This window comes from Macrobrachium rosenbergii, chromosome 3 (assembly GCF_040412425.1).
Source record: "Macrobrachium rosenbergii isolate ZJJX-2024 chromosome 3, ASM4041242v1, whole genome shotgun sequence".
Taxonomy (NCBI): domain Eukaryota; kingdom Metazoa; phylum Arthropoda; class Malacostraca; order Decapoda; family Palaemonidae; genus Macrobrachium; species Macrobrachium rosenbergii.
This window is the reverse complement of record NC_089743.1, coordinates 65589614-65617113: the sequence shown is the minus strand read 5'-3', so window position 1 is coordinate 65617113 and position 27500 is coordinate 65589614. Positions and strand designations below refer to the sequence as shown.

The 27500-nt window shown below is 34.7% G+C and overlaps 2 protein-coding genes across 13 annotated transcripts in view; both read left to right on the top strand.

The window, feature by feature from the left end:
* Nucleotides 1-23517, top strand: part of LOC136825057 (ADAMTS-like protein 4) — a 112687-nt gene extending 89170 nt beyond the window's left edge. For all 3 annotated transcript variants that reach the window (XM_067081127.1, XM_067081124.1, XM_067081128.1), the window contains exons 3-12: nt 5775-5967; nt 9478-9647; nt 10137-10575; nt 11147-11270; nt 12298-12511; nt 16471-16644; nt 17092-17259; nt 18255-18434; nt 19080-19365; nt 23217-23517. In XM_067081127.1, coding sequence (XP_066937228.1) covers nt 5775-5967; nt 9478-9647; nt 10137-10575; nt 11147-11270; nt 12298-12511; nt 16471-16644; nt 17092-17259; nt 18255-18434; nt 19080-19365; nt 23217-23326 — 2058 coding nt within the window. In that variant the 3' untranslated portion in view covers nt 23327-23517. The remainder of the gene's footprint in view (nt 1-5774; nt 5968-9477; nt 9648-10136; nt 10576-11146; nt 11271-12297; nt 12512-16470; nt 16645-17091; nt 17260-18254; nt 18435-19079; nt 19366-23216) is intronic.
* Nucleotides 23518-25537: 2020 nt separating this feature from the next.
* alpha-Catr (alpha-catenin related) overlaps nt 25538-27500 on the top strand; it is a 771880-nt gene continuing 769917 nt past the window's right edge. For 7 of the 10 annotated variants that reach the window (XR_010849226.1, XM_067081090.1, XM_067081071.1 and 4 more), the window contains exon 1: nt 25539-25762. Coding sequence is in view for 9 of the 10 variants with exons in the window: in XM_067081090.1 (XP_066937191.1) it covers nt 25676-25762 (87 nt within the window). In the remaining variant the exon portion in view is untranslated. Of the gene's footprint in view, nt 25763-27500 lie in introns of all 10 variants that reach the window. The other 3 variants (XM_067081097.1, XM_067081080.1, XM_067081020.1) reach the window with 1 other exon arrangement.

The following is a 27500-nucleotide window of genomic DNA, read 5'->3' as shown; positions in this document are numbered from 1 at the left end:
TGTCCTTCCATCTTTTAAATGTTTTAATTGGGGAGAGAAATGTTAGTTTGGCTTCCTAATTGACGTAAAGAGGCTGGATGTAGATTTTGTATTTTATTTTAGTTTTCTGCAAAAGAAAACTGTTGTGCCGGCCTTGTCAGTCCTTCCTCACTTTTTCTGTCTCCCCCCCCCATCTTAAAAAACTACCAAGGCTAGAGGGCTGCAAATTGGTATGTTGATCATCCACCCTCCAGTCATCAAACATACCAAATTACAGCCCTCTAGCCTCAGTAGTTTTTTAAATTTTATTTAAGGTTAAAGTTAGCCATAATCGTGTTTCTAACAACAATACAGGATAGGCCACCTCCGGGCCGTGGTTAAAATTTCATGGGCCGCGGCTCATACAGCGTTATACCGAGACCACCTAAAGGTAGATCTATTTTCGGTGGCCTTGATTATATGCTGTAGCGGTTGTACAGAAAACTCGATTGCGCCGAAGAAACTTTGGCGCATTTTTTTACTTATTTCTTTTGGTTCTTATTCCTAGACATGAAGCGCCGTACAATATGACTTTTCTTTTGTCCCTTTTTGTCACTGACGGATATGAACGAGCTACCGGACATCAGAATTTACTTCATATTTCTTGCATATGGATCCAAGGCTATGTAGTGATAAGTGCATTTCAAAAAACGTGAAGAATTCGAGAAGTCAAGAAGGCATTGTGTCTTATACAATTACATACGTATCTGGTAAAAAAAAGTGACCAGTAGATTCTATACGCACACGCATATATATATATATATATATATATATATATATATATATATATATATATATATATATATATGTTTATATATACATATATATATATATTTATATATAATATATATATATATATTAATATATATATATATTATACATATATGTATATATATTATATGTATATATTAAAATATATATAAATATATTAAAATATTAAAATATATTAATATATATATACATATAATACACATATATATATATATATATATATATATATATATATATATATATATATGCGTGTGTGTATAGAATCTATATATATGAATTGAATAATGCCGGAGGTATATATATATATACCTCCGGCATTATTCAATTCACTCTGACGTCTATTTCGATTCCAATGTCTTCATAAACGCCAAATCTGATGAGATCTTTCCATGATCGGTATGCTGAGAGAGAGAGAGAGAGAGAGAGAGAGAGAGAGAGAGAGACAGACAGACAGACAGACAGACAGACAGAGATTGAGATAAGTAGGAGGCGACGATCCTTTCTTTGATTTACGACTGAAGGAGAACATTTGCGTCGGGAGGGAGGGGCCGGGGGAGTGGGACATGTGGTGTCTTATCGAAAACGATTCATATATTGAAAGAGAACTTGTGTCCGAGTTTCTTTTTTTTTATTTAAATCTACTCAAAATTAGGTGAGGGAAGTCTAATGTGAGAATATATTGAGGTAATAACTGCTGTCAAGATTATTTACACGACGTTGAAAATCTTTGTGTAATGGCATGTGCATCTGAATACACATTATTAATGACATCTGTGTTTTAGGCTGTTTATTTGAGCGTTCATTATTACCATCTTGAATACTTTTAAGGATGTAATGTGTATAAAATAGACTTCTTCATAAAATACAAAATTCTGATGTCTCTCCCAGTGGGGAAATATTTCAGACATGCATCACTTTAAAAACACATTTTGTTAAAGATTGGGTAGCTTATAACAGTCCATGAGAGGGAAGTGTGAACTCTCTCTCTCTCTCTCCCTCTCTCTCTCTCTCTCTCTCTCTCTCTCTCTCTCTCTCTCTCTCTCTCTCTCTCTCTCTCTCTCTCTTTTTATTCAATACCGTAGTGTTTATTTAAACTTATTTAGATTGTATATTGATTCACTTCTTATATGGGGCAAGAACTGAATAAAGATATGACAGGGAGCACGTACACCCACACACACACACACGCACACCCACACGGAATTTGAATAGTGTGACAGACGATACAAAGTTATCATCGGGGCGAGGTGCGCAGTGCTAGCAGTCTCATCCTGAAAACCCTACCTAATAAGCTGAGGACTAACATCTTGTGGGTCTGTGTTTTATTTCGATGTAACACGAGAGAGCAACTCCTAAAAACAGAAAAATGAAAAAAGTTCTCCTAAGGGATTCATACAGTGTATCTAAACGAGTGTGTGAAAGTGGGTGTCTGTATAATGAAAACCCTAGGCTGTCAAGGCTGTCAAATGAGATTAATAACATAGATCTAAAGATGGAACTCGGAGAAAACTGCACAATTACACTATGAAGTAATAGTTCGAGAGGTTGGACAGAACAACTAAAGAAAAGAAGATGATATGGAGGTCAAGTAAAATGCTAAAAGGTGGGTGCAGCTAGGGGTCGAGGGAACACTGCAAACAGCCTGGTCAGGTCGGCAACGTGACCTCGTTCTGGTACTTTAGATGTTTCTTGCATTTGGATCTAAGGCTTTGTAGTGACAAGCGTGCCCAAAAAGTATGAAGAATTCGAGAAGTTAAGAGGGCATTGTGGCTATTACAATTACATACATAACTTGTAATTGACCACTAGATTATATATATGCCCTTTAGTAACGCATGCAGGAAACTGTATTGCTTGTACGATAGAAATCATGGTAAACAGATCGCACAGTTCTGAATGAACAACAGTTTTTCTTACATAACTGCGAATATGCATTACTACCCTAATACTATTATCCTTGCATTTTAATACATTTTTACCTACTTATTAATTAATTAATTTTTTTTTCTTTTTAATGAGTGAGATCTCTTCTTTCTGTATTTCCCTTTTACCTCCTCTTACTTCTTCCTAATGAACACCATATTCTTTGGAAGCTTGAATTTCAAGTCAATGGCCCCTATGGTGGGCTTGTCCCATATGAATAGGTTTCATCATCTGAATAATAATAATAATAATAATAATAATAATAATAATAATAATAATAATAATAATAATAATAATAATAATAATAATAATATCAACGGTACGATATGCTCCTTACTCTTTACTTAATTTATTGATTAGAATCTTTAACAAAAAAGAGCCTTGTAAGGATGGAAGCCGAAGAATCTATTTGATATGCGGTTTGAACTGAGGCGATAGTAATAACATTGCTGCCCTGCCCTCGGTTGACCAATATTCATTGGCAGTATGCAAATGAGCTCTAGTGCTAATGACCGTATAAGGTTGATATGTATATTCATGAGTAACTGGTGGTCATGATTCGCTGAATGTATATCCGCACGTATGAATGGTAGGTTATGTACAGTAAATCACTCATGCTATATATATATATATATATATATATATATATATATATATATATATATATATATATATATATATATATATATATATATATATATTATACATATATACATATATACATACATACATATATACATATATATATATATATATATATATATATATATATATATATATATATATATATATATATATATAGTGTGTGTGTGTGTGTGTGTGTTGTGTGCTACGTCCGTAGAAACACATGCATACACACCAGTGGAGCATATACATTACACACACACACACATATATATATTTATATATATATATATATATATATATATATATATATATATATATATATATATAAAAGTTAACTTTCACATGGAACATGCATAGTGTTCCATTAATTCACAAAGCAAGACTCCACGAAACAGATTTAAACATAGAGAAGAAAATAACATAAATGACGAATAGTAATAAGGAGACGATACTTATTATGTAAACTGGATTCCACTTCTACGGCTACTTACTACGTTCACCAAGCTATTCTTGCCAAGGCAAAAATCATTGTCCAGATATTTGGATCATGGCAATAAAATGCACATTTCTGTGTTTAATTAGATAAAGAAAAGAATTTGATACTATTTTCAGTAACGAAAACTAGAGCAGTTCCATATCAGCACGTTCAGTTACATCTTCACAAAAGAGTTCATTTGTACAGCAACGTTAAAACAACAGCTTACGTCAGGTTAAACTGCCTATAGATGGTCAAGTTGCAGATTGCATTTTGTACTTACGGATAGCAGATTTCGTAATAATTGAGGTTTGGGTTATCTAGGCTTAAATATTGTTTAGTCAGCGTAAATAATCGTGTATGGAATCTTTGACCAGGTTTCCCATAGGGGAGTAGTGCTGTCAGTGTACCATCAGCCCCTAGCTACAACCCCTTTCATTCCCTTTACAGTACCTCCGTTCACATTCTCTTTCATGCATCTTGCTATCCACGATCCCCTAACAGTTGTTTCAACATTATTTTCTGCGCTGAATGGCCTCATTGGTCCAAGCTCTCTTAATTTGATATTCCAGTTCCTTCCAAGGTTCTACAGCTCTTATAGCAGCCTAGAATGATGAATCTCTATCCATGGGAGACGTGAGCGTCACAGCTTGCTTCGAGAAATGCAACCATTGAAATAACCTAGGTCAACAGAAGAATACAAGTGCGCATGCGTACCACAATTCACGGCCAGATAGTCGTAGAAATACAGCGATGTCTTAAAAATTTCCATGATTAGATTGTCTTCTTTGCCAATTGCTGACGATCAGAGGAATAACACATTTCAAGAGCTGGCTTGTCACACTAATAACAATAATAACAGAAACTTTTAGAGTTATTGAAAAAATTTTGGTAACGTCTCGTGTTTATCAATATTATCCACTGTATATTCTTAAGAAAACAAGGAACCCCATAGAAGGGCAAGTGCCGTTAATGCACCCTGCGTAGTATAGTGCAAGCCCAAGAGAAAGAGAAGGTCTGCTCACTTCCCCTCAAATCCCCCAGGTAGGCGGAGCTTTGTCTACCTCCTTATTGCGTCAGCAGGTGAATTGCCGCAATGAGTAGGTACCTCTAAGATACGTCATCGCCTACGAAGTTACCCAAGGTGGGAGGCGACTCCACCCAACTGGGTAGACCTTGTCGCTCTTGGCCTTGGTATAGTGTATACATTATTAAAGGGTGTGTGTTGTGTCTCTCCGGTCACCTAGCTATACCTGCTTTCATTTCCATGCAGATGTATAAATTTTAATTTCACCTGAAATTAGAAAATGTTTTAATTAACTTATTTCTTCAGTTTTGCTTTTTCAGTCAATACTTCTAATTGTTACTTCTTAGTAAAACTGTGGGGTTTTCTCCCAGTTCCGCCTTTGGGTCCTTGTGCTTCATCTCTAGATCCCTTTATCTTGCTATTCAACCTTTCCAACTTCCTCTTTCCATTGTCTTAAGCGCTGAATGACCGAAAGTCCCCAGTACTTGGCTAGGCAGGCTAAATTTCATAAAAAAAATGAAATTTACAAATGAAGTAAAACCATTGACAAAATACCCAGGTTAGTTAGATTTACGAATTCATCTTCCGTAGAGGGGTAGTGCCGTCAATGCACCTCATATGGTGTACTGTAGGCTTTACTTAAGGGTCTTTGCAGCGTCCCTTCGGCCCCTAGCTGCAACCTTTTTCATTCCTTTTACTGTACCTCCGTTCATATTCTCTCTCTTCCATCTATCTTTCCACCCTCTGCTAACAATTGTTTCATAGTGCAACTGGGAGGTTTTCCACATGTTACACCTATCAAACCTTCTTACTGTCAATTTCCGTTCCATTTGTGAATCACCTCATAGGTTCCAGCGCTTGGGCTTTGACCTAAATCTTATATTCTATTCATCTATCTATCCATAAAAATCATCATCTAATTTTTTTTTCCAGGTAGCAGCATGGTCATACCTGGACCAGGTAGCAGGAGATGAGTGCCTTTCGTGTCGGTCGAACCCCTGCAGGAAAGTCACGGGGCTTTTCACCAGACCCACGTTGCCCGTTGGGTACAATCTCATAGCCCGAGTGCCCACCCACGCATGCAATCTAACGGTCACGGAGCTGAGACGGTCTTCTAATTATCTTGGTATGTTTGCATTCAATAAGGTTATAATGGTTTCTTGCTGTTTTTTTCATAGCTAATTCATTCTTATCTTGGTATGTTTGCATTCAATAAGGTTATAAAGGTTTCTTACTGGTTTTTTCATAGCTAATTCATTCTCTGATTTGTTTTTTTGTATTCAGTGATCATAGTTAATTTATTTTCTATTTTATTTGTATTCAGTAGTTGTAGTTATCTCTTTTTCTATATTTTGGGTATTCAATGATTACAGATAATTCATTTCCTGTTTTATTTGTGTCCAGTGATCAGAGTTTATTCATTTTCTATTTTGTTTGTATTCAGTAATTGCAGTTATTTCATTTTGTATATTTTTTATATTCACTGATTACAGATAATTCATTCTATGTTTTATTTGTATTCAGTGATCATAATTAATTTTCAATCTCTGTTTTATTTGCTTTCAGCAATTGTAGTTATTTCACTTTCTAAATTTTATGCATTCAGTGATTACAGATAATTCATTTTCTGTTTTATTTGTATTCAGTGATCATAATTAATTTTCATTTTCTATTTTATTTGTATTCATTAGCTGTGGTGCTGTAGTTGTTTAATTTTCTATATTTTTTGTATTCAGTGATTACAGATAATTCATTTTCGGTTTTATTGGTATTCAGTGATTGTAATTCATTTTCATTTTCTATTTTATTTGTATTCAGTGGTCGTACATAGTTAAGATAATTCCTTTTTTCTATTTTATTTGTCTTCATTGATTGTAGATAATTCCTTTTCTACTTTATTTGTATCCAATGATCGTAAATTTTATTTGTTCCGAAATATACAGACGCGTTAAGGTATTTTATTTATAAATATCATATACTTTAATTTATTGAATTTGAACAGTGATGCATCAGATTTGTTACGAATGGTTCTCATATATCAAACAAGTTACCTATTTTGATCCTAAGAATGCTACTGACATTTTACTGCATAGGGCTTTAAAGAGAAGGGTTGGTCTATTGCAGGGCCGTCCAAGTTGTTTAGTCTGAGGGCCATTCTTGAAAAAACAAAAAGTCATGCGGGCCACCTGTATATATATATATATATATATATATATATATATATATATATATATATATATATATATATATATATATATATATATATATATATATATATATATATATATATATATATATATATATATATATATATATACTATATATATATATATATATGAAATATTTTATCAACCTTGATTTATATAAAATTTTTATCAACATTTATGTAACACACAACAGACGCAAATGAAACTATTCTTTGTAGTTATTGATTTTGCAAGGAATATTTATTTTATTCAGGATAAGTTGTAAATCTAGTTTTTATGATATAAAACAGAGAAATATACTTTTACTTATTTTTCTCTAGCGGGCCACTTTCAAAATCAAACAGGCCACTTTTGGCCCACGGGCATGGGGTTGGACGGCCCTGATCTATTGAATGAAATGTTATTTTAACGTCAAGGGGCGTTAATAACTTTATTTTAAAGATTTTGCCTTTTGTTTTTATTATCTTATCATTGTTAGCAATTAATATTACTTTATTTATACATGATTATACGGAAGTACCTATAGGTATACATGATTTGTATGATCAGTTTCAGGTGAGAATTACATCAGCATTTTTTCCTTATGACGTACTTAAGCCTATACTTAATTTTCACACTTACGCCTGAAATCTTCCAATAATTAATTATGCATTCACACTTATGATCAAACTATTTTTTACTTTGGTCAAATAAACTCGCTGATCTATTTCTGTACACTTGTGTTTCACGGGTTTGCTTGTACAAGGTGATATGTTTTGAATAAACCTATTTTCAGCTTGTAAGGTCACAGGGTCTACACTTCAATGCTGCTACAGTTTATTCTCTGCAGTAACCTAGTTCCCTTGTACCAAGAGGTCACAAAGATGGAGATTAGTTTTTAAGACTGGTAGAATTCCCCAAAGATAATGCTCATTGCTTGAAGTCCATCACGATTCTTGGTGCATGAGATCCCTTTGGTGCAGTTCCTTGAAATTAAACAAAATCCTATCTTGCTTACTGTGGGAAGATTTGGTCGTTTTCCTAGATTTCGTTGAGTTCAGCGCACAATTGTCGTTGCTTAATTCATCTAGATCAGTGGTTCTCAGCCCGTGTGGGAATTTCAGTTTCAGGGTGGGGAATTGTTACCACAGATTGGCAGGCTCAAACTGGCTCTAGGACCACACAAAAAGCAGTGTGCGTCGGTCCGCACTGCTGAGTCGTCACGCTGGTCTTTCTCTCTGCTAGCTTGTGTGTTTGTGTATTGTTGCATATTTGGAATGCAGCTTTTGATGCGGAATTTTCGGAAAGTGGAGGATGACACTCTGACATATGGTGAAAGGGTACATGGGTCAAAAAAGGTTGAGAACCACTGACCCAGATAATTATACAAGGCCTTAAGTAGTCCTTATCAGGGTAAAGGTGGTCAGGAAAGCCTATCAAGTTTCCTGTTCAGGTTTTTCTTTCATTGTTCAAATTTCTTTCACAGCAATAACCTACTTAATCGCAGATACTTAGTGGAAGAATTTTTAGAAGATTTCTTGGAAGCGAAAAGATCACCATGTCTCCCTTCATTCTTTTGCAGCTTCCGTTATTTCACGTCCCACCAAATATTGTTTAATTATTTACTCATGATTTTGTTTACTTGAATTTTGTTGGTCAAATGAAGGAACAAACTTGATCGGTGTAAGACGTAGTCATTGCCTCTGTAACCTCTCATCTAGTCTTTTGATATGAGGAGAATAGAGACTATAGCCGAAAACTGACTCGATTTTAGATTACTGTTTGAAGGGAAAAATAATGGAGAGTGATGGTAAACATGTCTTTCGCACGGAGGAGACCCTTGGTGATGTCATTAGGCAAAACACGAGTAAATCAAGTAAGATTTTAAGGATAATGAGAAAGAAGCAATTATCAGGCCACAGTCTTCGAAGTTAACTTTACTTTACAAGGGGCAACAGTTAGTTCAGTAGCTTCTGAGAACAGTATATGAAGCCATAGGCTGCACAAAATAAGGAAGGTAAAGTCACACCTGTAATTATTTGTAGATATCCAGATACATTGAGAGACAGGTATATAAAATGATAATTATACTCGTATATCTTTACAATAATGGGTAAATGTTAATGGGAAACTTTAGTAGAATATAACAGAGGATTATAGAACTATGTTTATGCAATTATATTGACAGAGCGTAAATTAAGGAGTCAATTGAAGTATAAAAGAAGATGATTTTAGATGGACGACTGTGTCAGTAAGAAAGGAAAAATTAAATTATTTTTTTCACAAGAACTGCTAAATTTTTTTAAACTGATTAAAACAGTTCCTGTGCTTTGCTTTTCTTGAATATTGTTTTTATTGCAAATGTTCTTTTCCCAAGATCTTAACTAAACAGTTATTCTATTTAATCCTTAATGCTTCTTTCCATTTATGATTTATTTTTTCATTTCTAGCTATAAGGACAGACCAAGGTTATATCATCAATGGAAACTGGGCATTAGTGCCCCCTGGTCGATACATGGGTGCCGGCACAGGATTTTTCTACAGCCGCCCTCACCCACCTTCTGAGGGAGGCGAGGTCATTTCTACGCCCGGTCCATTGATAAGTCCTGTTGATATAATGGTAAGAAGAAGGAAATGACAAATTAACTCTTTTGCGTTTTAAAAGGAACCGATTACCTTTTTTTGGAAACTTATAAAAGATTATGTAACTTCATTACATTTTTGCCTGTCTAGGTTCAAGATTTTCAGTCTTGAATTAGTTTTGCTTATTAGTGAAGGCTAGAGTTTTGAATGAGCAGGGAAACTAAACTGACATTTAGTATAAAGAAGCCATACGTGGAGTCTAGTGTATTTATTTCATATTTTGATATACACTTCCTGCAACAGATTTTATTTCACTGTGTTAATAACAGTAAACATTTCATTGAATTCAAAATGAAGTGAATATGAATCGAATGGATTGCCATGTTTTTTTCACTTAGTAATTTCTCTCCTATACCACATTAGTTATCAGAGCCCCAATGAAAAATAAACAGTTCGATTCAGTGAAGTAAATATGAACCGAGGTAAAGTGTCATGTTTTTGACCTGGCATTTCTCTCCCACACCAGATTATTTATCAGAGCCCAAATCAAGGCGTCAGATACGAATATTGGCACCCGCTCGGCCCTCCCTTCCCACCTCCCCTCTTCTACCAACCCCAACCACCTGCCCAGAGTCCCCCCAGAGGCAGCCAGACAGCACGTGGCAGGGGGCACCATCAGCATCGAGGTCATCCTCGAGGGCCTGGGTCACTGCAGAATGTACAGCCAGGTTTCTTACAACCACCGGTGAATCCAGATGGTAGTCCTGGCCTCTCCCCTGGGGACTACTACGGGGGAGCATCCAGTACCCGTGTCAGACCTGCTTCAGGTACCCAGGGTGTGGGCACCTTAGTGCAAGACACCAGTCTAGTTGGAATTGGCGAAGTCGGAGGAACAGCAACAGGTGGCACTGGGCCATCTTGGAAGGTGTGGAAGTTTACCCCGTGTTCAAGGACTTGTGGAGGAGGTAAGGAAAGAAATATTAAAAGCTTAATTCATTAATTATGCCTTAATGCAAAAGCATTCCTCAGCATTTGAATACCAGATAGTAAGAATACTCTTACAGTATATATTTCAGGTAGTTTATTTCGTGGTCAAGAGTATATGTTGCATATGCTTTAATTAACTTCTTCAGAATAGAACACTAAATATGAGAATGTTAACAGGTTGTAATGTCTTGGGGTATTTGAAATGTGATGTTTGATAATATAACTCATTCTAAATATTACAGTTTTTTATTGTAAGCTGTCTAAACGTAATCATAATGTATATTCACATAAGAGCTTTTCAAGGGTTCACTCTACACATTTTTCACCATTTTACCAACCAGATAACTTTCATTAATGAGTTAATTCTTTATGCTTTTAATATAATTCATTCTAAATATTACAATACGTGCATTGTAAGCTGTCGAAACATAATAATAATGTATATTCATATAGGACCTTCTGTTCAAGGATCCACTCGACAACTTTTTACCATCTTACCAAGAAGATAGCTTTCATTGGTGAGTTAATTCTTTATTCTTTCTTCCTTAGGACAGCAGCAGGCCGTTTACATTTGTACAGGTGCAGGGGGAAACATCATGCCTGAAGAAGTCTGTACGTCTCCTAAACCACCTCCACAGACGGTCCGCTGCAACCCGAGGCCATGTCCGCCAGTGTAAGTGACTTATGGTAATAATGATAACTACTATTACTACTACCACTACTACTACTACTACTATTATTATTATTATTATTATTATTATTATTATTATTATTATTATTATTATTATTATTATTATTATTATTATTATTATTATTATTATAATGGTAATATCTGAATATCGTTTCACTCACGCAATCTCACAGAAATATATATATATATATATATATATATATATATATATATATATATATATATATGCTAAGAAATCACAAAAGTAAGCGCGTGAATTGTTTATTAGCTAAAGCCACTGGGAAAGTCCAAATGAAAGACAGAGTGCCAAGTATTTTCGTGTATTTTAACACATCTTTGTACCCCGAAGGTGTGGTAAAATACACGAAAGTACTCTGACACTGTACTTGACACTCTGGATCTTTTCATTTATATATTTATATATATATATATATATTTAGCTATATATAAATATAAATCTAAATATATATATATATATATATATATATATATATATATATATATATATATATATATATATATATATATATATATATATATATATGTATATATATATATATATATATATATATATATATATATATATATATATATATATATATATATATATATGTATGGATGATTGTAGTGGGTTAGACGTGTCCACATTCTAATCGATGCAATTCAATGCTACTTTATCAACAAGTTCTGAAACTAGTTATTATGTCAAAAGATTATGAATAGATTATTTTTGGTGGATCATTATTTAATATAAAATTTTACAAGACGAATACAAATATTACGAGTATAATGCTAACGTTCTGTTGTTCATTTTGCTATTTAAATTAGAGCACTATTATAAATTAATGACAACTGAATATATAATATATATATATATATATATATATATATATATATATATATATATATGTGTGTGTGTGTGTGTGTGTGTGTGTGTGTGTGTGTGTGTACATACACATTCAGCATATATGTAAACCCAAATGCAAATTCTATATTTTCACCTTCACAGTTGGCAATTAGGAGAATGGTCTCAGTGCTCAGCAACTTGTGGTACAGGCTTGATGACAAGGACTTGGGCTTGTGTTCAGGTCGTCTCCCCCACAGTAACACGAGCAGTACCACCCTCGGCATGTCCGTCACCCATGAGAGCAAACATGGTTCCCCTGACGCAACCATGTACGTTAGCCCCTTGTACACGATGGGAAGTAACGACGTGGTCCTCGGTAAGAGATATTTTTTAAGATAGACACCCACAAAAATGGTTCTCGTTTTCTTTAGTTACTAATGGTGAGTTCGTTTTCTATGAAGATACCGTAAGGGTATGGATAAACTATCATTATTGTAATCCGCTTGTCTATCATACACCCTAGGCAAATTCATGAGGAAAGTCCGAAAGGAACATATGTTAACGTGATAACTGGGAAAATTTGGAAATAAGAAAGGAAAACAATTATAGTTGCCATTTTGAATGAATTAGTCCTAACAAAGTTATCACAATGATGACTTCGACTCGGAAGAAGTAACGAAATTTCTGTAAAAAAAAAAAAAAAAACTTTGCTACTCTATCCATGGAATACTTTTCTTTGATTTCAATTTGTAACGTTTTTCATCTGAAATAACAAAATAAAAACTGTCAAGATTGGATAAAAATAAAAACATATATTATCATATATATATATATATATATATATATATATATATATATATATATATATATATATATATATATATATATATATATATATTCAACAGGCGGAGGTTTCTCAAAACCCAGTAATACAATGAAGGCAGGGGAAGCACACCAACAGGTCAAGAAGGTCATATTTATTCAATTGCAACGTTTCGAGGCCAACCAGCAGGCATAATTTTCAAGCTACAGGTAATAATACCTAAACAGTACAATAAAATTAAGTGACAAATGTTAAAATACACAATATGAATTACATTAAAACAAGCAAAGTTTTAAAAATATGAATAAGGACCAACCGTTGAGTATGGAGGCAGAGGAAGGACTGACCAGAAACGTAAACAGTTCACGAGAGATAAAGAGGTGTAGACGTGGCATGGGTGTTCAGTGTGGGGACCAGTTTTTTAATAAACAATGATTCATTAATTGCTAAAAGTTTGTGATTAGAGGCTCTGTCCAAAACCTTAAAGTCTTTGTACTGAATAGAATGTTTGCATTTATCGGCATGATCCCTTATGTTGGAAAATTCGGGATTTGAAAGTTTAGTGCCAGTTCTATAGCTGACAGCTCTATGACTGTCGATTCGGATTTTAAGTAACCTTGTCGATCCAATATAGGTTCCTCGATTACATCAAGGACAAGTAAACTTATAAATAACACAAGAGGTCATTAAAGGATCCAAACGGTCTTTGAAGCCGAAAAGGCTACCGATATTCAGTGGGTTTGTGGGTATAATTTTGATTTTCACGGCAGGGAGATGACGGGATGTTAAAGATTGGAGTTCTTTATAAAAGATTGTGTCGTGAATAAAAGGAAGACTGGAATAGAAAGGTAGTTTAGGAACGTGAGGAGTAGGATGACGTGGAACAAAAATATTATTTAAAAATTTGGAGACATGTTTAAAGAATAAGTGGATGGGAAAGCAGTTGTTGTTAAAGTGTTTTTTCAGGAACGTGATTTCATTGTGGAAAGCTTGCCAACTAGAGGATAAAGCAAAGGCTCGGTGAAGCATGGTTAATACGGAATTAATCTTAAAATCAAAAGAACAAAAACTGTAAAAATTTGTACCAAGACCAGTAAATGTCTTTTTTCTAAAAACAGAAGTAGAGAAGCCTTGATGGGATCGTATTGTTAAAATATCTAAAAAATATAACTGGTTGTTAGTCTCGTGTTCAATTGTAAATTTAATATTAGGATGAAATGAATTAATGAAAGCTAAAAACCTCTCGGTGTCAAACTGACTTCTAAAAAGTGCAAATGTGTCGTCCACATACCGCTTATAGAATAGTGGATGGTAACTAAGGGGACAAGTGTCAAGCATGTGCTCTTCCAGCGAGCACATGAAGATACCGGCGAAGATGGGTCCAAGTGGAGAGCCCATAGCCATACCCTCAATTTGCGAGTAAGAACAACCATTATAAACAAAAACGGTGTCCCGCACCGCTAGATCTCAAAGTTTCCTGAAATCGTTCTTGCAGAACTCATTAAAACGAGACTCATCCATAGGAAAAAGCTTATGTATAATAATATCAATGGTCTGTTGTACAGGTACATTCGTAAATAAGGACTCGACATCGAAGCTTACCATAACAAGATCCGAATCCTGAGCAAGAATAGTATTTTTGAACTCATATGAATTCTTAAGGCTGTAAGAATTTTTGGCCAAGGGGGCAAGCATGGGAACTAGATATTTTGCTAGTTTGTAATTAGCGTTATTATAAGATGCTAAGATAGGGCGGATAGGAACATTATTTTTGTGGGCCTTTGGTAGGCCGTACATTGAGCCATAGGATGACCCTGAGCTGCATAGGGACTGATAAGTGTTTTCAGTGATAATGCCACGGTCTTTGAGGCTTTTCAGAAATCGATTAATACGGTCTTCTATTTTAAACAATGTTGAAAATTCAGGAGTTCCCAACTTCTGGAACTTAGTATTATCATTTAAAACTGTTTCCACTTTAGTAATATAATCATCCTTATTTAGAATAACAACTCCTTTACCTTCATCTGGACGGGTAATAATAATGTCCTTGTTTTTTGCAAGAGATTTGAGAATATTCATGTCTTCCTTTTTAAAAAATGGACCCCAGTGAAAATCAAAATTATACCCACAAACCCACTGAATATCGGTAGCCTTTTCAGCTTCAAAGACCGTTTGGATCCTTTAATGACCTCTTGTGTTATTTATAAGTTTACTTGTCCTCGATGTAATCGAGGAACCTATATTGGATCGACACATAGGTTACTTAAAGTCCGAATCGACAGCTATAGAACTGGCACTAAACTTTCAAATCCCGAATTTTCCAACATAAGGGATCATGCCGATAAATGCAAACATTCTATTCAGTACAAAGACTTTAAGGTTTTGGACAGAGCCTCTAATCACAAACTTTTAGCAATTAATGAATGTATGTTTATTAAAAAAAAAAGTGGTCCCCACACTGAACACCCATGCCACGTCTACACCTCTTTTATCTCTCGTGAACTGTTTACGTTTCTGGTCAGTCCTTCCTCTGCCTCCATACTCAACGGTTGGTCCTTATTCATATTTTTAAAACTTTGCTTGTTTTAATGTAATTTATATTGTGTATTTTAATATTTGTCACTTAATTTTATTGTACTATTTAGGTATTATTACTTGTAGCTTGAAAATGATGCCTGCTGGTTGGCCTCGAAACGTTGCAATTGAATAAATATGACTTTCTTGACCTGTTGGTGTGCTTTGCCTTCATTATATATATATATATATATATATATATATATATATATATATATATATATATATATATATATATATATATATATATATATATATATATATATATATATATATATATATATATATATATTCTAAGTATAAAGGTTTGGGTATTCATTTTGAAGTGGCATTCACAAATGCTTGGTACAGACAAGAAAATGATGGTAGTTAGCTAAGAAAATAATTCTCAAGAATCTCACATCACAAACAACCCTACGAATATGTGAATGAATACCCAGGTAGAAAATGAAGACCTTTATTAAATCGAACTTTATTGCACAGCCTATGCATATTTAATCACGTACAGTACACATTCCTGAATCAGTATTGTACAATATGTATCAATATGAAGTGAGATGAAATAAAACGTTCGGAATACATGTTGCGATGGAAATAACAGATCTAAGAGACACGCCCTTAGGTTATTGAAATAATCTCATCACAAAGCGCTATTACTCACATTGTATTGGTATTAAAAACCTTTCTGTCTGTATGTCTGTCTGTCTCTTTAGATTAAACTGGCCTTATTCCAGCACGGGCTCTTGCTCATGGACGGCCCATATATAAAAACTTGCATCCGTTACCTTTTTCATCATGAATTCGTGGCTTCAAAATTCAGTTATATTACTGTCTTCTTTTTTTAAACGATTGAGAATAGTTAACTTGAGAGAAGTTACCAGTTTATATAGAAACTATTCATTCATTATAAATCGTCATCTGTAATTTTATATTCTCAGTGTTCAGTGGAATGTGGCACGGGTTTAATGACCCGTCACGTGTCCTGCAGAGCAGAGGGTCAGCGGGTTTCAGACGATCAGTGCAACATTCAAGAGATGCCCCCAAAGCAGGAGCTGTGCCACGGGCATTCCTGCGCCCACCACACCTGGTTCTACACCGACTGGTCAGAGGAGGTGAGTTGCATTTTTAGTCCTTTTGCGGTTTTACCTTAGCCCTGTTTCTTGCGAGATAAAATTATACAGTAATTATGATGTGATGAGTTTTATAAAAGACTTGTGTGCCCATACCGCCAAAGAGAACTAGTATTTTCATTCTGCACAGTAATACAAGGGCCAGTGGTGGCAGGAAATAATAATAACAATTGCAAAGAAGTTCACAGTCTAGTAAAAAACAGTTTAACAAAAATCCATAATTATATAGTAAACTATATTACCAGGAATATAGTTTACTATTTAATTGTGGATTTTTATGACATAATAATAATAATAATAATAATAATAATAATAATAATAATAATAATAATAATAATAATAATAATAATAATAATAATAATAATAATAATAATTTCTGACCATTGACTGTAAATTTATTTAACTATGATCTCAAAATACTTTCTGCAGTGTATTGGAGGCTGCGAAGACGGAATACAGACGAGGAGAGTGTGGTGTTCCCCAGGGGTCAATTCCGTCGAGGGAGACTGTGACCAAACGACCCGCCCTGAGGAGTCAAGACCTTGCGCCCGGGCAGACGCATGCGCAGCCGCGTGGTTCACTGGACCGTGGATGCCCGTGAGTTATTTCTCTTTGGATTTTTTGAGATGATGCTATAAACTGGCGTTACAAAGACGACCACCAAAGCTGAAAAGAGAAAACCATCAGAGCACATGGTTGAATGATTAAATTGCGAGAAATAGAGAAATTTTTTATATAATTTTTCAACTAATCATTATTCATTGAACCCATACATTCATATGTAACACCTTTCGTTCGTCTTACTGTACTTTCTTTCATATTCTCTTTCTTGCATCTAACTTTCCTCAACCCTCACCTAACAGTTGATTCATAGCGCAACTGCGAGGTTTTCCTCCTGTTACACCTTTCAAACCTTTTACTGTCAATTTCCGTTTCAGCGCTGAATGACCTCTTAGGTCCCAGTACTCGGCCTTTGGCCTAATTTCTATATTCAATCAATCAGTCAGTTCATACAGTAATATACTTCATTTGCGACAGGTAAATTGTTCATTATCATCAAGTTGTTGCGTGTGAGTTTTGGAAAGGCCGCCTAAAGGAGAGAGAGAGAGAGAGAGAGAGAGAGAGAGAGAGAGAGAGAGAGAGAGAGAGAGAGAGAGAGAGAGAGAGAGAGAGAGAGATTTAAACCAATGGGAATCGATCTCATAGCCTGTTGAAGGAGAATACGATATAGAATCCTGGAAAAACAGAAGCCGGTTGGAAATCCATAGCAAAAGGACAGAACTGTTTTGTTTCTATTATGCGAACAATTTAGGAAGTGGCCGAAATAATAGCTGTTCTGAACGAGACAGAGAAAATCAATTTACCTATTATTTACTCTGTATGTGTATATATATATATATATATATATATATATATATATATATATATATATATATATATATATATATGTATATATATGGATAGATAGATAGATAGATAGATATTCAGTGAGTGCGTCAAAAAGTGATTTCATGAAACTGAACATATAAAGAATTAAAAATTGTTCAATCTCATTTCATGTACAAACCGTTCTCTTCCCTCCGAACGACCAGTGTTCTCAAGAATGCGGCAACGGAACCACGTCTAGGGAAGTGGTCTGCGTTGTCTTCCTGAGAGGAACCTTCAGGGCAACCCTGGACATCGAATGCAACCCGGAAACGCGCCCGAACGACACCCAGACCTGCAACCCTGATCCCTGTCCGCCCCACTGGTATTACACCGACTGGTCCCCGGTAAGAACAGCTCATTAGACCGTTGGAATTGCTCGTGCCATCGGCCTTTGCTCTTGAAAAAAATTTGGTCATAGTGCAATTAGCTGTAGAGTATGTAATTCCTCTTTTAACTGTAATGGTTGGATATGGCTGTGTATAATAATTTTATTAATTTATTACCGAAGTCTTAAAGCTGTTTTGTATCTTACTGGTAACAATGAAAATAATATTTAAATAACAGTGGTTTTAAGTAATGAAGGCAATGATGAATATATATATATATATATATATATATATATATATATATATATATATATATATATATATATATAAAGTTAAGAAGGCATTGTGGTGATTAGAATTACACACATATATATATATATATATATATATATATATATATATATATATATATATATATATGTATGTATGTATATATACAAATATATATATATATATATATATATATATATATATATATATATATATATATACATACACATATATATAGCATAAATATATACAATATATATATTATGTATATATACATACATACATACATACATACAAGTACATAAAGTCCTCCATCCGAGCCAATAACCATTACTGCCCATATTACTGTTATCGAAAATGCCTCACCAACCACCCCCACTCTTATCCCTCCAGTGCTCGAGGACATGCGGCCGAGGTACGAAAACCCGAGCAGTCCAGTGTCTGGATTTCGACCAGCGACCATCGACGAAGTGTTCGATTGCCCAGAAGCCCCCAGTTACCAGGACCTGCACGGGATTGCCCTGCGGAGGCATCGGTGGCCTTTCGTCAGGTAGCAGCGGAAGTAGCATTAGTAGTAGCGGTGGTAGTGGCAGTATCAGTAGCATCGTCAGTGGCACCGGCGGCCTGGGAAGTGTTCTTGGTGCTTCCGACATCAGGCAGACGAGTATTACTCCAAATGGTAAGGAATTGGAAAAGGAAAGATTCTCTCTCTCTCTCTCTCTCTCTCTCTCTCTCTCTCTCTCTCTCTCTCTCTCTCTCTCTCTCTCTCTCGTTCTTTACTTTTTAACTTTCAGATATTTGGAGTTATATTCATAAATGCAGACAGATTTATTAATTTAAGGTTATTATGCCATCTTTTCCATAAAGATATATGGATTTTATATCAGTGACCTTTTTTAAGGTCTGATGACGATAGAGTGCTAAAAACAAGAGAGAAAATAAAATCCCTTAATTATTCCCATAACCAGTAACCTGATCATTTCCTCTTGTTTTTGTTTTTTTTTTATTTTCCCGTCAAGTTTCACAAACATTGCTTATTCCTTTTTCTCTTATGTTTCAAAAAAGAATTTATTGGAGAATTTATTGTCTTTACTAGCGTTCGCACAGTAGTGATCTCCCTTGTCAAAAAACAAACACGGCGGTCTATACGTGGAAACTTATCAGCAAAAAATCTCAAGTTTTTTCAAGACTTTTTCAAATCCTCACTTACCAATTCCTTTTCTGGGAATGGAATGGAATTGAATATAGAATCTAGGCCAAAGGACAAGCACTGGGACCTATGAGGTCATTCATAGCTGAAACGGAAATTGAGAGTAGAAAGGCTTTAAGGGTGTAGCAGGAGGAAAACCTCGCAGTTGCACTGTGAAACGAGTGTTAGGAGAGGGTTGGTAGCAAGATGGAAGAGTGAATAGGAATGGAGGTACAGTAAAAGGAATGAAAGGGGTTGCAGCTAGAGGCCGAAGGGACGCTGCGTAGAACGTTTAGTAATGCCTACAGTGCACTGTGTTAGTGTACTAACGGCACTACTCCCCTACGGGGATTCCTTTCCTGGGAAACCCTTCATTTTTTTACTTCTGTTTCAGTCAGAATTATCCGTCAAGCTTTAATACTGTTGAGGTTCCACTTTAGTTGGATTTAGAGAATTTAGCAACAAATTGAAGTACTCTACTTACTATGCACAGCACAAAAAGCGGCAAGATTTTCTCTCAAATAGCTTGACAATCATTTAGTTCTACATTTACATTTTTATTCCTATTATCTAGCTAGAGAGAAATAGGGGAAAGGAAATGGAAAATGTCTGAAAAAAATGGAAAGTAAAGCTGGTGGGAGATCCTTGGAAATATGAAATATAGAATGGAATGTAGAATTTAGGCCAAAGGCCTAACGCTAGGACCTATGAGGTCATTCAGCGCTGAAACATAAATTGAAAGTAAGAGGTTTAAAAGATGTAACAGGAGGAAAACTCGCAGTTGCATTTGGAAATATGAAAGACACGATTGTAATCAGTGGAAGAAAATAATCATAGGTCAATTTTTTCTTTCGCTGGCCTGCTTCTGCAGACTGAGGCCGATCTCACGATATGGTTACCTTCCGGCCCCAGTCACAAAGTCCACGATGGTTGCAATACTTACGACAAACCTCACGGCTTTCCTCTACTTAAATAAAACTTCATCTGTATTTGAGAGAGAAAAAATAAAATTTGACAAATGAATCGGTCATGTGTGTTTTCAAGGAGCAAAATAATTTGCCAGTATTTTCACCCGTGACTTCTTCATACTAATTCATATGTGGCTTTATATACTGTATATATATATATATATGTATATATATATATATATATATATATATATATATATATATATATATATATATATATATATATATATATATATAAAGACAAAGTCTACGAAGGAAAGAGAAACAACAGAGTGCTGCAAAGCATTTCGACCTATAGTCCTTTACTTAGCAGACTGAAGAAATATAAAAACAAGTTTACAAAGAAAGCTCATATAAATGACAGGTGGGGATTACAAAGGAAAAAATATGTTCCTGGAATCCAATACAATTGAAGAATTAGTAGAACTGCCAAAACAGGGTTAAATTTTAAGATTACAAAGGATTAGGCTCAACCGTCCAGAAGCAGGGACAGGACAGTTGAAAGATTATACAAGGAGGTGACTGACCACCAGAAAATGTTATAAAAGTACAACTCAATAATTCTCTTCTTTTTTTTTTTTGACAAAACAATAACAATTTTTTCAAGATGAACATTTTTACAAAAAAATTATATTAAACATACGAATACATAGAAAACATATATAAGGTAAGTAATTTGTAACTAAGTCAGTGAATTTATCTTTTAGGTCGTTCTTGAACCTTTTTCTAATGCAGGAGTCCAAATAATACATGCCAGGGCTAAGGTTAAGATTACAGCCGGAAGTAAGCTGTATAGTAGTGGATTCTAAAACTCTCAAACTTGTAAATGGAATTCTTTGAAAACGATATTTACCTAATATCATTTATACTCCTTTAAAGTGGTAGAGATATGTTGATATATATTTTAGCTGTTTTGGCTGCTGGTATTGATGTACATGGTTTACTCTCTAATTTGAATAACCAGGTACCATCCATTAAGTTTACTTTAGAATTAGAAAAAGACAATTGCCTCACTTTCTTAGATGTTTTAATACATAGAGAACCATTTCAATGCAAATTCAGTATTTATGGGAAACCAACCAACAGTGCAAAGTCAGTATTTATAGGAAACCAACCAACAACTTAACTTATGTCCATTTTTATTGAGGCCGTCACCTTAATATCAAAATATCAATTTTTTCTTCTATGCTTTTATGAGCTTTGCACATTGTCAGTCCCCAGTATTTGGATCAAGAAATCGAATACATAAGGAAAATAGGGACAGATTTATGTCATCGTTCACATATACCAGATATTTGTTAAAATACGGCCCACAGAAAGTTTCATAGTGAAAGTAACATGGAGAGAAAAAACTCTAGGAACATTCTTAGCATGCCATATTTTAGTGGTTTTGAAAACATAAACTCACTGTTAAAATCTTTTAATGTCAACCTCGTTTTTTCCTATAATAACACAATAAAAGGAATGTTAATAAAAAAATAGCCCTAAAGAAAACATCAACATATCATATAAAATTCCATGTTTGGACTGCCCCTCATTTTATACTGGCCAATCTGGCAAGGATTTGTGTACGTATTAAACAACATAAGTATTCTGTCAAAACTGGGCAAACATCCAATGCTATATTCATTCATTTAAGTGAAAACCCTCACAGGTTAAATTGGACTGAAAGATCAGCGATTGCCAGATCGGAAAATTTCTCTTCACGAAATCTTTTAGAATCCATTAGCATACAGCTTACTTCCAGATTTAATTTTAACCTTAGTCCTGGCATGTATTATTTGGACCCTGTATTAGAAAAATGTTCAAGAATGACTTAAAAGATAAAATCACTGACTTAGTTACAAATTAGTTACCTTATAAATATTTTCTATGTATTCTTATGTTTAACATAATTTTTTTTAAATGTTCATCTTGCAAAAATTATTGTTTTAACAAATAAATGAGAATTATTGAAATGTACTCCAATAACATTTTTTGGTGGTCAGTCATCTTGTATGATCTTTTAATTGTCCCCTGCTTCTGAACGGTTGAGCCTAATCCTTTGTAAAACCTCTTAAATATTTAACCTGTTTTGGCAGTTCTACTAATTCTTCAATTGTGTTGGATTCCAGGTACATCTTTTTTCCTTTGTAGTCCCCATCTGTCATTTGCAAGAGCTTGCAGCACTCCATTGTTTCTCCTTCTCGTGGATTTTGCCTTTATATATTCATCACATTCCATACTTTCGTGATTCAGTTATACACACACACACACTATATATATATATATATATATATATATATATATATATATATATATATATATATATATATATATATATATATATATATATAACACCAATTAACATCAACTTCTTTCTCGTCCTTACAGATGCTGGTTGCGTGGACAGATTCAAGAACTGCGTGTTAGTCCAGCAAGCGCGTTTATGCAGATATTCCTATTACCGTACTGTCTGCTGTGCCTCGTGTTATCTGCAGTAATTGCCGAGTTACGAAATGTTTTTCAGAGAGGAAACTGCTTCCGGGAACTTTTCATTCAAAATCGTCACCTGATGATGATGATCTTTGGATTTATTCTTATATTTTTTGAAAGATCACTTTTAAGGGGAATTTTTTTTTTTTAGTTCTTGATAGAAATGGGTTGTATGCTCTGTTTATGAGTGAGAGAGAGAGAGAGAGAGAGAGAGAGAGAGAGAGAGAGAGAGAGAGAGAATACTTCCTGCGTTCGAGTAATACAATTATTTTGATTATTTATGTGAAATATTGAAATATGCGAACAAATATTTACTTTTTCCCATCATTCTGAACAGCTCTTCTACATAAGAGAAATCTGCTGTAGTTCCACTCTCATTTAAAAAAAAAATGCTTTATTATTGCCTATGATTCTTTGCATTTTCTGAAGTTTTTCAGAACAAAGTTAAGAAAAGGAAATATTTAATTATATTGTGCTTTGACAGTAATTTATAAATTTGGTTCTAGAAAGAAAAATTATTTGTGTTTTCATCACTCTCCTGGTAAGCTAGTTAAGTGATATTTATCTTTTATTTTTAAATATCCCCTTTGAAACTTTTGCTAAGCTAATTCCAGACAGAAACGTTTAAATGATTCCTTTCGATTACGTTATAAGCACACAACCATATATGGGCATGAGTAGTTATATACACATACAGTATATATATATATATATATATATATATATATATATATATATATATATATATATATATATATATATATATATATATATATATATATCAGCTATATGTAACATAAGACGCATGAAACTCCAATTTTAGCAAAATTTACACTCCATGCCCATCCACAGAAAGTAATGGCTAATATAGGTGGAGTCTAGACCTTAAATAGAGGAGTTCCATGTGCAGATTTCTTTGCAGTATGCCTTTATATGAAAACAATTCTGATATTCGTATGTAGAAGTATATGTATGTTTTGTGTAAATGACTAATTTTTGAGTATGATAATCGCTGCCAAAATTAGAGAGAGAATGAGTGAGAAAGTACACAAATATTTAAAAGAATCTGGTAAATGTGACATTTTTATATACTTATTTCTTAGCGATAAGTAGCAAATAATGCTTGTAAGTAGGCGTTCTTCACATTCTTGACATAGGAGGGTGCAAATTCCAAGTGAAAAGAAGTACCTTTGTATAATAGTAGGGGAGAGGGAGCGGGTGAGACTAAATAAAAAGTATGATGTTCATTTCTCTTCTTAAATCTCTTAGTTTTTTTTCTATAGAATTAATGTATTATGTCTGGGGTTACCTCGAGTAACAATAAATTGTCGTAACTTTCTTGTCTTTTGCTTTACCTTATGTGCACATTCGAACACATGCTTATGTCTTCTTTTGCATTGTTATAATGTGTGCGAATTGTGCAACGGAATATGTGCAATATATATATATATATATATATATATATATATATATATATATATATATATATATATATATATATATATATATATATATACACACACACTGTATATATATACACTGTATATATGTGCGTATATCTGAATCACGAAAATACAGAACGTTATGAATGTGTAAATAATAACAAAATCCACGAAGGAAAGCAAAACAATGGAGTATTGCAAGGCCTTTCGACTTTTTGATCTTTACTTAGCATGAAGTCGAAAGGCCTTGCAGTACTCGATTGCTTCTCTTTCCTTTGTGGATTTTGTCTTTATATATATATATTCTGTATTCTATATATATATATATATATATATATATATATATATATATATATATATATATATATATTTATTTATTTAATGTGTATACATACACACATATGTATATATATAAACGAGTTCCAAGTAGCAATTGAAATCAACGCCGATAAATTCATTTCCCATAACATAACAGTTGCAATGCAGCATCTCCACTCAGTCCGCTAAAAGAGAGGCACAAACAATGACGCGAGGAATCCCTGACAGGTCGACTTCAGCAAGAGAACATAGAAACGTTCCCCTTCCCTACGCGAGACATAAATTTGCCGAGCGTCCACACACAAGCAGGGCCATTTAGTAGCCACACAATAGGTCTCGTCCTCGCCACGTCCTCATCAAGTTTGTGTTGAACAAATAAGTTTTTCTCTCAGTTGTGTCACACCCCTTCCTCCCTTTCCCCTCCTCCTCCTACTCATCTTCAGTGTGACATTCTGTACGAGCATGTAAGTGCACACAGCAAGTGGAACTGTGCCCCTCTGTGTACGTTAAATGTAGAAGAAACGGATGGGCCTGGCAAAGGTACAAGACCAGCTCTCAAGTCAGTAGCGCGGGTTGGTGTGTTGTGTGCGGGCAAAGATGGTGAAACCGCCGAAATCTGTGGATATGGACCCTCAAGTGAAGACACGCTCCGTGGAGAAAACCCTCCTGCCTCTGGTTAAACAGGTGAGAACTTCATTATTCGGTAACGAATCTCTAGCTGGCTTATTTTGGAAGAATTAAGAGGCGTTTCGCGTTTTCCGTTTTTATTCGGCCGAACCAACCACGCTCTGTTTACCTCAGCCAGCTGGCGCTGTGTTCGTACGTCTGGGTCTTGACCTTGGCTTAGTTACTGTCGGTGCTGTTAGTGTAATAAAAGATAAACAATAATGCTTTTGGCTTATGTGATTCGCGGTCCATAAACGGAACGTGCATTTAATGAAATAACTTTAGCATTTTACGGCTATATTCGATTCATATTCTTTTTGCCATGCCTTCTGCCGTTGGAAGTCAGCACGTGGCTAAAAGTAATCCTTCTTGAATTAAGTAAAGTTCGGTTTAATTCATAGCTTTGCATATCAATTTAATCCCACGTAAAAATTCTTTCGTAAATGGGATATGACAAAGGAATATCATAATACCATTTATAGAAATAAATAAATAATCCAAACAATCTAATAACTGCCGACTTGGGATAATTGACTGTACTGTGTGTATTGCCCCGTCTAGACATTTCAATTAACGAATGAAGACGATCCATTCAGTTCGAAGAACCGATCATAAACAAAGTTAGGTATTTATATCCAACCCATACCGAGTGTCACAGATATCTAAACAAGCTACCCGTATAGTGTAGGATGTTGAAAGTTATTCAGAATGTTTTATGATGTGATTGTCTCTCCAAGTAAAGTGCCATAGTAAATCCAGAGGGATGGTTACAGGCGACAGCTCTCTCTCTCTCTCTCTCTCTCTCTCTCTCTCTCTCTCTCTCTCTCTCTCTCTCTCTCTCTCTCTCTCTCTCTCATTCTGATTTGTTGTTAGGGGTATATCATTTCACGTGATAGATATCGTATGACAGTTTTGATTCCTCCTCCGCCATTTTTAAAGACCATAAACCATCTGAGCCTAAGTCATTAAAGCTTTAGTATCGTGTTACATTCTAATGTATCTGATGTTGTTATCTTGCTCGTCATAATATTTTTACTTGATAATTGCGAGTCTTAAGTTTTGTAGAGACTGGCTGGAAAATTCATTGGGCCATTGTAATTTTATTGTTATGTTACTTAAATTAACGCCAATAACGTTCTTCCTCTACATATACGCCACTCACCTGTATCTTCAAACGACCCTCTTGGTTTCTGTATGCTCACAAAGTAAGAGAGAGGTGGGGGGTGATGGCGAAGGCCATTAGAGTGGAATGTTGATAATTTGACTGATTCACTTAAGATTGGCGTAGAATGGGGGTACCTCGTCAAAACCTTCCCCAGTAACTGTTCTTTGGTAATTCTGTGTAAGTGTGTTTGTATATGCCCTCGCGGCCATCAACTCCCAGCAGTCGAATGTCCACCCAGTGCACAGTTACTTGCTCTTGTCAACAGGGGCTCTATGATTTTTTGGGGGGAATTTGAGGACCTCTCACCTCTAATCGGACTGTGGTGATTTCAGCATCACTTAGGGAGGTGGTTCTGTTGCTTTGATTTCGTATATGACGGACCATTTGCATTTTGAGTTCAGACTTCGATTCATTGTCCTTTGTGGATTCATAGCACATAAGCGTGATTTGAAATTTCAAAAGCTTTGCTAATTATTTTGTAGGTGTCTCTATATTTTCCCCTTTTCTTATTTTGCACAGAAGTTTTTTTTCATTGTAAACCATTCAAAATTTAGTACTGTGTATATTAGTAAGGTTTGGGAGAAAACGAAA